At 41.3% G+C, this 11,921-nt stretch overlaps 1 protein-coding gene across 3 annotated transcripts in view; it reads right to left on the bottom strand.

The window, feature by feature from the left end:
• Positions 1-2,427: 2,427 nt before the first annotated feature.
• EPG5 (ectopic P-granules autophagy protein 5 homolog) overlaps positions 2,428-11,921 on the bottom strand; it is a 54,907-nt gene continuing 45,413 nt past the window's right edge. For 2 of the 3 annotated variants that reach the window (XM_015615212.1, XM_015615215.3), the window contains exons 38-44: positions 11,107-11,316; positions 10,811-10,955; positions 9,549-9,791; positions 8,352-8,571; positions 6,632-6,847; positions 5,409-5,523; positions 2,428-4,352 (exon numbers count right to left, since the gene is read on the bottom strand). In XM_015615212.1, the coding sequence (XP_015470698.1) occupies positions 4,170-4,352; positions 5,409-5,523; positions 6,632-6,847; positions 8,352-8,571; positions 9,549-9,791; positions 10,811-10,955; positions 11,107-11,316 (1,332 nt within the window). In that variant the 3' untranslated portion in view covers positions 2,428-4,169. The remainder of the gene's footprint in view (positions 4,353-5,408; positions 5,524-6,631; positions 6,848-8,351; positions 8,572-9,548; positions 9,792-10,810; positions 10,956-11,106; positions 11,317-11,921) is intronic. The other variant, XM_015615214.1, reaches the window with a different exon arrangement.

Raw genomic sequence — 11,921 nt, 5'->3', positions numbered from 1 at the left:
AGCCTTTTTGGGGAAAAGAGAAGAGTCGTGGAGCTGGAAGAGCAAAACATGGTCAGTTTCAACCTGTTAGGTGTTTTTAAAATCAGATATTTAGCAATACTATAAAATTACCTCACAGCTTTCTACTTTGGCAATTTTCAAACATCACTCCAAAAAGCCATTTTTACCACTTCACTTCTCCAACCACATCCAAGTGGGCTACTGACATGATAGAAATCCTAGCTGTAGCAAAACACTACTGGAATTTCTGACGGGGTTTGATCCTTTTTTAAAAAATTATTATTATTCCCAAATGCCCAGAAGAGTTTCTTTTAGAGCTTAAAGGAACTCTTAACTTTAAAGAGGCACCCAAGCAAAAAAAAAGGAAGATGTTTTCCAAAAACTGGTAGAGCAGAAAGCAGGACATGAGAAGTCTAAACTAGTCTGTGTTCCAACTCAGCTTCTAGTGCTCAGAAACTCAAGAGCTTTGTGAAAAATGTGCTGTGAAAATGTTCCAATACACCTAATTGTTGGGTTTTTTCCTAAAGCTAAAGAAATTATTTCTAAACCATTTCCATCCTTGTGTTACACGGATGAGTTTTTTTAAGGTCTGACTACTCATTTCTTAAATCCCTCTCTTCTGAAATGAATGACTACTACAGAATCACAAAGGTCACAAGGGCCAACCACAGGGAAATCTCTAACCCAACTGTAAACACTCTCCAAGATCAGGTGAATAAGTCCAGCTTATGGTATAGGGCCATGTGGGTCAACCTGGAGTCCTGGAGGCAGGCAGAGGCCCCAGATAGGGCTGGAGACAGCAACAGGTTGGATTTGATGAGGAGGAAGAGAAAGAATTAAGAAAGAGCATGTGGCTTGAACTTACTTTCATGTTTACACTGCTGGATTTGATGCTCTGTTCAATCATCCCAGTATTGCAGTCAGAGGCACAGAAAATAATTCCTCATCTGTGCTGACAGGCTCAGACACTCAAGAGAACACTGAGTTCAACTTAAAACCATGGAGAAAGCTTCTAGAACTAAGTGAAGAAACTGAGAATGTGAGTGTGGGAGTTAGATAGAATCATATAAAGTCACTGGGTGAGAAAGTTAGTTAGGATTTAGGGTTTAAGTTATATTAGTGAATAAGAGACAACATGGAGGATTTAAGGTGTTGTCCCTTTCTCCTTCTTCTTCTTCTTCTAGGGTTTTTGGGTAATAATAGGTGATTGGATAGAAGAATCTGTATTGCAGGACACAAATGTTTGGTTATTGGGTTGTTAATGACAATAAGTTACTTGGCATTTCATTATTGGATGGGTTGACACTTAAAATACCTTGAAGAGATTCTTTGTCCCTCCATTTTGCACCTTGTTACCCTACTGTACATAGCTCCTTGTAGTCTGTAAATATGTCATACAGACAAGGAAAAATAAACAACTGAGCCCAAACATGGAAACAGTTTCCCTCTCATCAATCTCGGTCCTGGGGAAAAGAACTGAGCTACCAGTGTCACCCCAACACAGAGCTCCAAAACTGCTCCCCAAACAATCCTGCTCCTGGCAACAGCTACTGAAATACCATCAAGCTCGACCCCAGGCTGGGAATCATTATTTTAAAGTTCACCTCTTCATAATATCTGCACTGGGAAAGCAAACCAGAATTTTAAATGACTTGGCCAGAATGATAAGGGGGGGAAAAAAATAAATGCAAGGATATACTTGAACCTGATCTTTTAAATCCCTGCTTAAAATCCCAGCAGTGAAAAAGCCAGATTTAATAAAAATAAGAAAAGATGCAAAGAGAAAAGGGAAATTACAGCAGACAGTGTAGTCACAGACTGTAAGCTCAATGTCACAGGTGTCACAGAGGAAAGAGATCTCAGATATATCAGCGCTGGACAAACTGAATTTGATTTCTGAGCCCTTATGATTTACAGACATAGAGTAATTAGAGCTCACTTCTACCTGTGCATGGAATTTAGGCTTGGCTTTCTGAATTTTTCTCTCAAAAATTACTTCTTTAACTCAAATAGTTTGGGTCCAAATAGAAGCATCAGACATCACGTCCCAAAACCAACTCATTCTCTCTGGTCCTCATGGGAGACTCAAACACCCACTAAAACCAGTATGAACTGGAGGGGTAAAACACAGCACTGCACCAGGACACTTCTGGTATTGAACTCATCTGGGAGATGCAGGGACTGACAAAGTCCTTCCAGTAAAACTGTAAGGCTTAGACTAGAAACCAGAAAAAAAAGCTCAATCTGTTGGGCACCACTTGGAAAATGAGACCCCAGGCTCCGGAGTTCGTATGTCCACAGAGAACTGCAATACAGGTTCAGACTTCAGACTGAAGACTGGTCTGTAGGTGACACATACAGCAATTATGTGTTATCTGATGTGGATCCTTCTACCAAGTTGAAAATATCACAGTGTCAGTCACCAACTGCTTGATTTTCTGTTTTTATTTTGCATGGTCTTTGCAGACAGAACATGTTATAAATACAACATCTGTAAAAACTCAACAGCTGAAACAATTCCTCATTTTGAAAGTGCATATCAAACACGTATTTCTGACTTTTTCACATTTATATGCAACTGATCAATAACATTGAGCCTAGTAAACCCAGTGCTTTTAAGTCTTTGGGGGGAAAAGCAGCAGAATGTATTCCTCCAGACATGAATTTTCAAAAAGTCTGTTAAAAACCATGCTGCATTGGTATCTGGTTACTATACAGAGGGATGTACATATATATATTTATTTATAGGCTCGCAGATAGAGCAAAGAACTCTAAGACCACATTAAAATGACGGTGATCTAATGACCCAGCTGGCATAATTAGCAGAATCTGCCAAGAAGGAAAAGGTGATCTGTCCTCTAGCACCAGAACCATGGTTTAAGAGCAACAGCTCAAAGCATCATTGACCAGACAGTAGGTAGCACATTTCTATCCCCTATTGACCAGAACTCATGTTTTAACGTGCAACCATGTCAAAAACACAAAGGCACAATTAATGGAGGAAGGGAAAAAGTGGTCAGTTCCTTCATAGAGCCGTAGGAACTGGGACTGCAGGACCTTGGGCCAGCTCAAAGAGATCAGTGATTAAAGGGACATCAAACAAGCACCAGGAAAAATTTGCCTTCTGCTTTCCCTAAACAAAAGTGCATCCGATGATCAGACAAGGCAACAAAAGCAGTGATCATTCAGCTGAAACAACAGATTTACAGGCTCATGGTTCATGCTTTGGCAACAGAATTTTAACAAGTGATCACCAAATTTAATACAACAAAAATACCTCTTCACAGCGTCATCTAAAATCCTGTCATGTCCAGCCAGGCAGAAGAAAATAAGCTTAAGTGGTGGTTATTAAACCCCTCCTAAACAACCAGACTTAGGAATTAAGGAATCCTATTTAACATGATCATGACTGACTGTTCTCCTCTCAGACACTGGAGATCCAGAAAATATGTCTCTGGATTTAAATCCCCTTGAATGTGGCTAGAAGTTACTTCCATTTAATCAAGAAATATAGATGCAGACACACTAATATTTTGAAAACAGGAAAAAACAATGTTCTTAGTTCCCATTTTTGTTGGTATTTACAGAAGTGGGTAAAGATTGTAGGCATGCCTCTAAACTACAGATTTCTGTGGAATAGCAAAAAAGTCAAGATTTAAAATACCATCTTTTCAAATACAGGGATTTCACAAAAATTGCTAGACACACACTCATCAGGTAAGACTCAAAGGTATCCCAGTTAAGAAAGTCAAACCTCTTTTACACACTCCTCCACTCACTTTTGAACTGGCCTAATTGATGACACACTGGAAAAGAAAAAAAGGCACAAAGCAAAAACTTCAGACAGTACAGAATGAGCTGTGCTGACTAGTGATTTGTACATCTATCCCCAGGCACCCTTCCCTCCAAAGGGCACCACACACAGAAAATATTCAAGTGCTTTCAGTCAAAAAAAAACAAAACAAAACACCCCAAAACGCAAACCATTAAGCAATTCCACCTAAAAATCAAAAGGAAAGCAAGAAAACCTTCAAGTGGAGAAAACTTGACAGTGTGCAGTTCTAATTCACAGGTCTGACTTAACTGAAGTGGAACTCTGAAGGTAAAAATCATTTGTGCAATAAGGACACTATTTGTAAACCAGAGCCACCGCCGGCCCCTGCATGCCGCTACCGAATGCTGTCCAAAAAATGCACTTCTGGGTACAGCGTGTTCACCAGGAGGGACAGGAGGTTATTGCCATCCTGAAGGCAGTGCTCAGGGTGCTTGATGAACAGAGAGGCCTGGGAGAGCTGCTCTTGATAATCCATGTATTGTTTGTTGGATGACATGGCTTCAAGAGCACTCAGTGCCTACAGGGAAAGGGGAAAATTCTGTTAGTTTTGTGTATTTTGGTCTGTAACACACCACCATCTGTACAATCCCACTAAAGAACCCTCAGCTACTACAGAACCCAGAGTACTCAGAACAAAACAGTTGCAAATTACCATCCCATAACAGAGTTTCAAGCCAACTTGTATTTTTCAAGCTGTTCTCTTCCTGAGATCAACACAAAAACTGTCCTATTAATGCTTCCTAGGATTCTGTAACCCAAATATTGTCAAATATCTACTTCATGAACTCAGACATGGTTTCACAGAAAATATATCAAACTACAAGCTGCAGCACATTTAAATCTTCACTTTAGGTTGTTCTTATGAATATATTGACTTTCACGAAAGTATTGTATTGCTCCCATTAATAGAATCAAGGTTATATATTAAGTTAAAAATTGTATACAGAGAACTCTATGTCGGCAGGACTAGCAAGGGCAAATGTAGAAAATATTTCTGAACAAGTTTTGTTCTTTTATTAAAGAAACAGGCTGTACCAAGCTACTTTGCTTTGGTTTCTAACCAGCTCCTCCTTCCTCTTCTCAAGTGCTTACTGAAAGAACACAACGGTCAGTGCACATGCTAAAGGGGGAATGTTTATTTGTCACAGGGCTTTTAAGCCCTGACCTCACATAAACAAATGTCACTGTGAATGTAGCTCTGTTTTATCACTGAAAAGCAGTGCAAATCACAGCAGCACTGTTTTTTCCTGTCTGTTTTAAATTCCTTCTACCTGCTATGCTCCAAAGTTTCTGAAGTCAGGCTTTACAGACATAAATTTATCTGCCTCTTTTAAATGTGTAAGATTCAAAAATAGTGTCTTCATATTAATGCAGAACACCATATAAAGTTTTACCCAGGATCACTTTAGGACAGAGTCAAACACACAATCCTGCTGCCAAAGCTTAGCAACAAGGTGAGAGCAGGATTTACCTTGAAGGAATCCTTGCAGTGACTCTTACAAAGTTCACCCCAAAAGCTGAACAAGCATACAGAGAGGGCAATGCCAAGCAGCCAGAGATGAGCACAACTCACCTGCTGGGCCTTCTGAGACAGCCTGGGATCCGAGCCGGCCTTGAGGCGCACCTGGCTCTCTGCAGGGATCTGCACCAGGAGGAAGGCAGACAAACTGCGGGCAACCACCCGGAACCTGCGCGGGGAGAGCACAGAGGGACAGGGTGACACCAGACAGGTAAATTGTAAGATCTGTCCAAGTATCTTTTGCATGAGGAACAAAGTAGAGGCTTTAGACCCTAAAGACATATTCCAACACATTAAAAATGACTTCAGTATCACAGAATCCCAAAATTTGGATATGGGTTGGAAAGGACCTTAAAAGCTCATCTTGTTCTACCCCCTGCCATGGGCAGGGACACCTTCCACATGACCAGGCTGCTCCAAACCCCATCCAACCTGGCCTTGGACATTTCCAGGGGTGGAAGGGGATCCCAGATTCTCTGGTTATATGCACAATAGGACACAACACATACTAGAAGATAATACTTTTATAGGAAAGTATCTGTTTCAAGTCTAGCTGAAATACTCCTCAGCTCATATCTGAAATTCTCCTCAGGTGACAGAATGTAAAACATTCCTATCATCCTAATCAAGGAATTAGTTGAATGACACCAAGAATTCACAGCAATTTGAACAGCACTGCATCCCAGAAGGTCTTTATAAACACTAAGTTATGTTTAGGTGCAGGGTTAAATTGTTCCACAAACATTCATGAGGTTCTTTTCTCAGCATTTTTTCCAGAGTGAACTCGATCTTGACACCTAACAATCAAACTTGGTGTCTCTATTTAGAAGGTAGAGTGAATCACAAGCAAGCACATGCTTTGTGCATCTCTTAACATTTCCAGTACTTCAAGGTTAGGACAGAAATGCCAACGTGTCTGTTTTTATATAAAATCTTGGGACGTCAACTGAAATAGTTTTCTACAGACCAGGTGGAAGTACCTTCCTCTAACAAATGGTGTGCCTACAAACTTTGCCTGAGGTGGACACTAAGTCAGATTTAGAACTGCATTTTTCACCACAACCTTTGCAGAGGTTCACACTTGTTTCTTAACATGATTAACACACTCACTGTGCTATTTCTGTGACAGGCCCAATGAACATTATAGATCTGGGGACAATGTGGACTCTCATCATCTTCTAACACTGCACTGGACCCAGACTGGGCATTCTAGACCCAGGCTGCAGTTCCTTTAAAATGACTCACACCAATTAATTCACCACAGCTTCAGCCCTCACCTGGGTGACAAAGGAGACCTCCTGCCTAAGCCAATAGCACCAAGTATTCCAGAAGTGAGTCTCTCTTCAGCCAGCTGGCTCTGCCGGCCCTGGATGGACAGCAGGGTCCGGATGACAGATTCAATCAGAACGGGGTCATCTTGCTCCAGCTGCACCAAGGATAACTGCATGGCTTTATGCCACCAGAGAAACAGCTTTGCCTCCTCCTTTGCTGAGCTTTAGGTAAAATTTAAAGGAAAGCGTAAGAGAAAATAAAAATTAAAGAGTCATATGCATAGGTTAAGAAGTTTAATTTCCTCCCCACCAGGTCTATGAAGAATTCACCTTGTTACTTAATAACAGCTAATTTTATCACATGAGGATAGCATAACTATACTACCCCACCAGTTATTATATTGCCATGATCCTACTGTTAGGGATTTGATCCACCAGCTAGCAGGTTTTATGGGCCTGTAACAGGACAAAGAACAGTGCTTCCTTTTAAGCTTTACAACTGGAAATAAATGATACTGCAGTCATAAGTGGATTTAAACTTGCTTAAGACTTGGCACAAAAGGAAAGAAGCTGTATCTCTACTCGTTTGTTCTTTTCTTTACTTACCAATAAAACACTTTAGGAAGCACTGGATGTTGTTACCACAACAATTTAGATATTTAATATGATCCTTGAGAAAAGGAAACATTGAAGCTTTTTGTTGAGTACAGCCCAAAGTGAAGTTCCCCCTATGCTATTTTTAATCTTTCCTCAAACAGTTGGCAGTTTAAGTTAACAAGCTCAGATTTTCCACATAAAGCACCAGCACGAGTTTCCTGTATCAGATTATCTTCCCATTACTCCTCCCAGTCATTTCCCATCGCAGGCAATCTCAGATCTGATGTTTAAAGCAAGGTTTAATCTGCATTATATGGTGGCTTTGCTGTCTTCTTCATACTTTGGCAATGAGATTACTGCAGTACCTACCGCAGTGAAAGTATTTTTTTCAATTTCAAGAAACAGCAATATAGATTTTTCCAAATTGTTCTTTTACAGAAAATATGAACATTATCAACATTAACATGGAAAAATAATAATCAGGTTTGCCAAATCCCAGAAATTTCAGCAGCAACTCTAACTACACTTGTTACATAAACACTTTTATTTTGACCCCAAAGCTATGCATCCTTTCCCCTCAGAACCCAGTTATCTAATATGTTCTACAGCAATACAGTCTGCTAACCCTAACCATTCCATCAGATCCACTGGCTCCAGGTTTGGTTCAGAGATGCTGCATTGTCCCCATCCAGCAGCTTTCAACACCAGGTCTCTCAGAGTGCCAGCCTGAACATTCAGCACATAACTCATCCCACCTTGTGGACACGCTGGGAAGTGGAACCCAGAACGATTCAAGGTTTGCTTTGAGTCGTTTTAACAGAGCACAAATCCAGGCTGCCATTGAAACCAAGCTTGTCTGACTGAAAAATGACTGAAACTCACTAATTTTCTAGCAGATTAAATTCTTTCCTCCATCTAACCACCACAACTACTTTCTGGTGGTATTGCCACTACAGACCCTGTATTAGTAGATATAGAAGGACAGACCATTTCATTCAGCACTCTGTTGAAATTAACTTGATTAACCAGGGCTACCTAATTATACCAGCTATACAACTCTGAATAAACTGTAATCTAAATAATAATAATCCAAAAGTCCAGGCACATTCAGAAGTTTCAAGTTTCATACCTGGGGTACACTTGCTCCAGCCATTTGCTGATAGTCAGCAGGATTTTCATTTCATTGGTAAGGGTTTGGTCAGTGTTCAGGCACTGCAGCAGGTAGACATAGAGGGTCAAGTAACTTCCTAAAGACAGGCACTCCTGCAGGAATTCTTCCATGGTTAGCTCAGGAACTTGGAGGGAAGCAAGTATAGGGCCCCAGCCTAACTCCCGGTGGTGAGGGGAATCTTTGAAGAAAGCAGAAGGAAAGAACAAAAAGCATGTGAGAAAGCAGCACTTGATAAAACATAAGAACCAGGACTACTAGTTAAGAGAATCTCAGCTGGTTTACACTGTTCTTCAGGTAATCAGCATATCATGCAACTCTGATGGAGAGAACAGAAAAATTTCACTATCACAGGGCACCTCCTTGAGGTCAAGGTGAGGTATTTTCCCAGTCAGGACTAAAATTTTAACATTTTAGCAATGGAATTAGAAGTATTTCCCCCAGGTGTACTAAAATCTTCCAAACAGTGAAAGAAATAAAAATGTAGTTCCACAATAATTATGTAAACAGAAAAACAAAGAAAAGAAAAAAGAAAAAAAATCATGCACACTACACTACCAGAGTTTTACCAAACCAGAATATTTTTTTCTTTAATTAGCCTACAGAACACTAGAGAAAGGGAATAATGTCTTCCATTTTCTTGGGGTTATTTTTTTTATGAAGTCCTCCACCTTAGCTGGAAAAATGGCAACAGTACACAGAGCAAATCGGTTTTCAGAGAGATGGGTATGGATATTAAGAAAACATACAGGTAGAGCAGCTGTAATACCCAAACCACAATCACAGAATCCCAGAATGGTTTGGGTTGGAAGGGACATAAAAGACCATCTTATATTATCCCCTGCCATGGGCAGGGACACTTTCCACTACCCCAGGTTGCTCCAAGCCCCATCCAATCTGGCCTTGGGCACTTCCAGGGATGGAGAAGCAACAGCTTCTCTGGGAAACCTGTGGCAGGGCCTCATCACCCTGAAAGGGAAGAATTTCTCTCTCATCTACCCTTGTGACAGTGTGAAGCCATTTCCCCACAGCAGAGAGGCTGGAACAAGGTGATCTTGAATGACCCTTCCAACCCAAAGCAGTCCATAATTCCGGACAATTTGTGCTCAGCAGCGTCTCAGACTGAGCAGAGGCTGTGAGACAGAGATGGGCTCCTACCGTCGCTGAAGTAGGAAGTGATGCAGGCCTCGGTGGTCTCGGCCATGTGGCGCACGGAGGCCAGGCTGTGGCATGCAGCTGTGAGGAGGGGCATGGCCAGCAGCCCCTGCACCCTGCTGTCGATCCACCTGCGCAGGCTGCCCCGCAGAGACTCGGCCGTGGTGATGCTGGAGTTGTTGAGCATCATCAGCGTCTCCGTGAACAGGCTGCTGAGGGCCAGGTGACGCGTCTGCAGATCCATGTCTGCAAGTCAGAAACCACAGAAGCCTTTCAGTGGAGAGACACTGGAACCCAGATTCAGCTTCACCAGCAGACTTTCTGTGGACACTGGGAAAAGCCTCTTCCTTGTTACACACCCATGGGCAGAAGAGACACGATCCCTCACAACCACTTATGTGGAGTACAGCGAGACACGGATTTTACCTGAACTCATAGTTTGACAGAAGAACCTCAAGATGGTACTAATAATACAAATGAGGTCTAGGTGATCTCACCACACAATCCTGGGTGTCTGGACACATTATACCACTAGGGTACACCAGTATACCTCTTCTACTTCAATACATTTTCCCGGTTTCACAGCTGAAAACCATTTCTGAGTCACAGAATTATAGAATATTAAGAATTGGAAGGGACCTTAAATATCATATAGGTTCCAACCCTCCTGCCATAGGCAGGGACCTTCCACTAGATCAGGCTTCTCAAGGCCTCACCCAAAGTGGCCTGGAGCACTACCAGGGTTGAGGCATCCCCAGCTTGCCTGGACAACCTGTGCCAGTGTCTCACCACCCTCACAGCAAGAATTTCTTCTAAATACCTAACATAATCTTCTCCACTTTCAGTTGGTACCCTTTACTCTTAATCTGTCAGGACCAGGCGAAAGGATCTGTGCCATTCCTACCTTTAAAACAGAGGTAAATGACAAGTAAAATAAAAATCAGAAAAAACCCGAAACCACCAGATGACAAAGAAATGAATTGCTTAAGCTCCTGTGAATCAGCCAGTTTTACTCTCAAACATAACCCCTGTTTTTAATGTTGGTTCTGTCACTCTTGACAGCTCTGTAGGGCAAGATTCATATTTTTGTTTTGTGCTAATATACCACCTATGTATACATCACCAAAGCATCATGCCCTGCTGCCCATAAGGGAGACATGACAATAATGCAAATAATTAAATCATCACAGATGTTCCTCAATCCACTCAGCGGAATAAAGGATTTTGACAGCTTTAGAGTAATTTGCCATTTCCTCAACACAAACCTGGGGGATTAAAGATGACTACATCATCTAGCAACTTGGCCATTTCTTGCTCCAAAACTGCAAGGGTTATCTTTCCACTTTGTTCTAAGGTGCTGAGGAACTGAACCACCTGGCGAATATATGCTCGGCACTTCAGTGTTGCATCCTGTCAAACAAAATTAAAATCAATTAGGGGAAAAAAAAAAGTAAAATCACACCTAGAACTCTTTCCATAATATTATTCCATAATATACACAAGCATAACTTCACAAAAGCCAAGAACAGCATGGAGATGCTCCAAAACTAGTTCAACTCACAAGGTGGATGTGACTATCAGAAGATGCCCCAAAGCCTGCTGAGATCTTCAGGAGCTTCACGATCAGTTCAGCTCCAGCATCCTTAGCAAGGATAACGGAGGGAGGGTAGTGACTGTTGCAGTAGCTGATGATGCTTTCATAAGATGAAATGCCCACAAGCTGCCAAGGAAGGGAGCTGGTCTGTCCAAGAAGATTTATGAGTGGAGATTCCTGAAGATTTAAAGACATCAGTTTAAGCTACACCTTCTTTGCAGTTTTCAATTCATACGCACAGTACTCAATATTGTAAGGAAGCTCTGGCTTCAGAATTTGAAGGAGATGGAGCTGAAAACCGGCAGAAATAGATGACCTTAGGGAGTCTGTCTGAAAATCAATTCCTTATTCAAGCAGTAAGCTAACACAGGTATTTCATCTCTAGCATTTGCAGAACTGTATTCAGACTGTTGCAGCAGCTCTAATCAAGTACAAAACTGTGAAAAATGATAAAACATGCCATGTAAACATATAAATACAGCTAGAAGGATATGGAAACCCTTCAAGGTAAAGTCACCTCAGTACAGGTTTAAAAGAGGCATAAAAATATTATTTTTAAATTATAAATTATTTCTAAAAATATGTTAATGTAACTATGAGAAACTGTGTCCCTCAATTTTCCATTTAGTGAGTCATCCACCAACCTGGGGGACTCCTCATGTGCTTATTCTCATAAATACCACCATGAACAGCCCCACAGCTCACACAGGGAGTGCAAGTCAGCAGATGTAAAAGTCTCTCTGTCTATGAGCAGCTCCTATCTATTCTTAAACATCTGCAGT

The sequence above is a fragment of the Parus major genome, chromosome Z, assembly GCF_001522545.3.
Source record: "Parus major isolate Abel chromosome Z, Parus_major1.1, whole genome shotgun sequence".
Taxonomy (NCBI): Eukaryota; Metazoa; Chordata; class Aves; order Passeriformes; family Paridae; genus Parus; species Parus major.
Note: the sequence above shows the minus strand (reverse complement) of the source record. Positions and strands in the feature narration are given on the sequence as shown.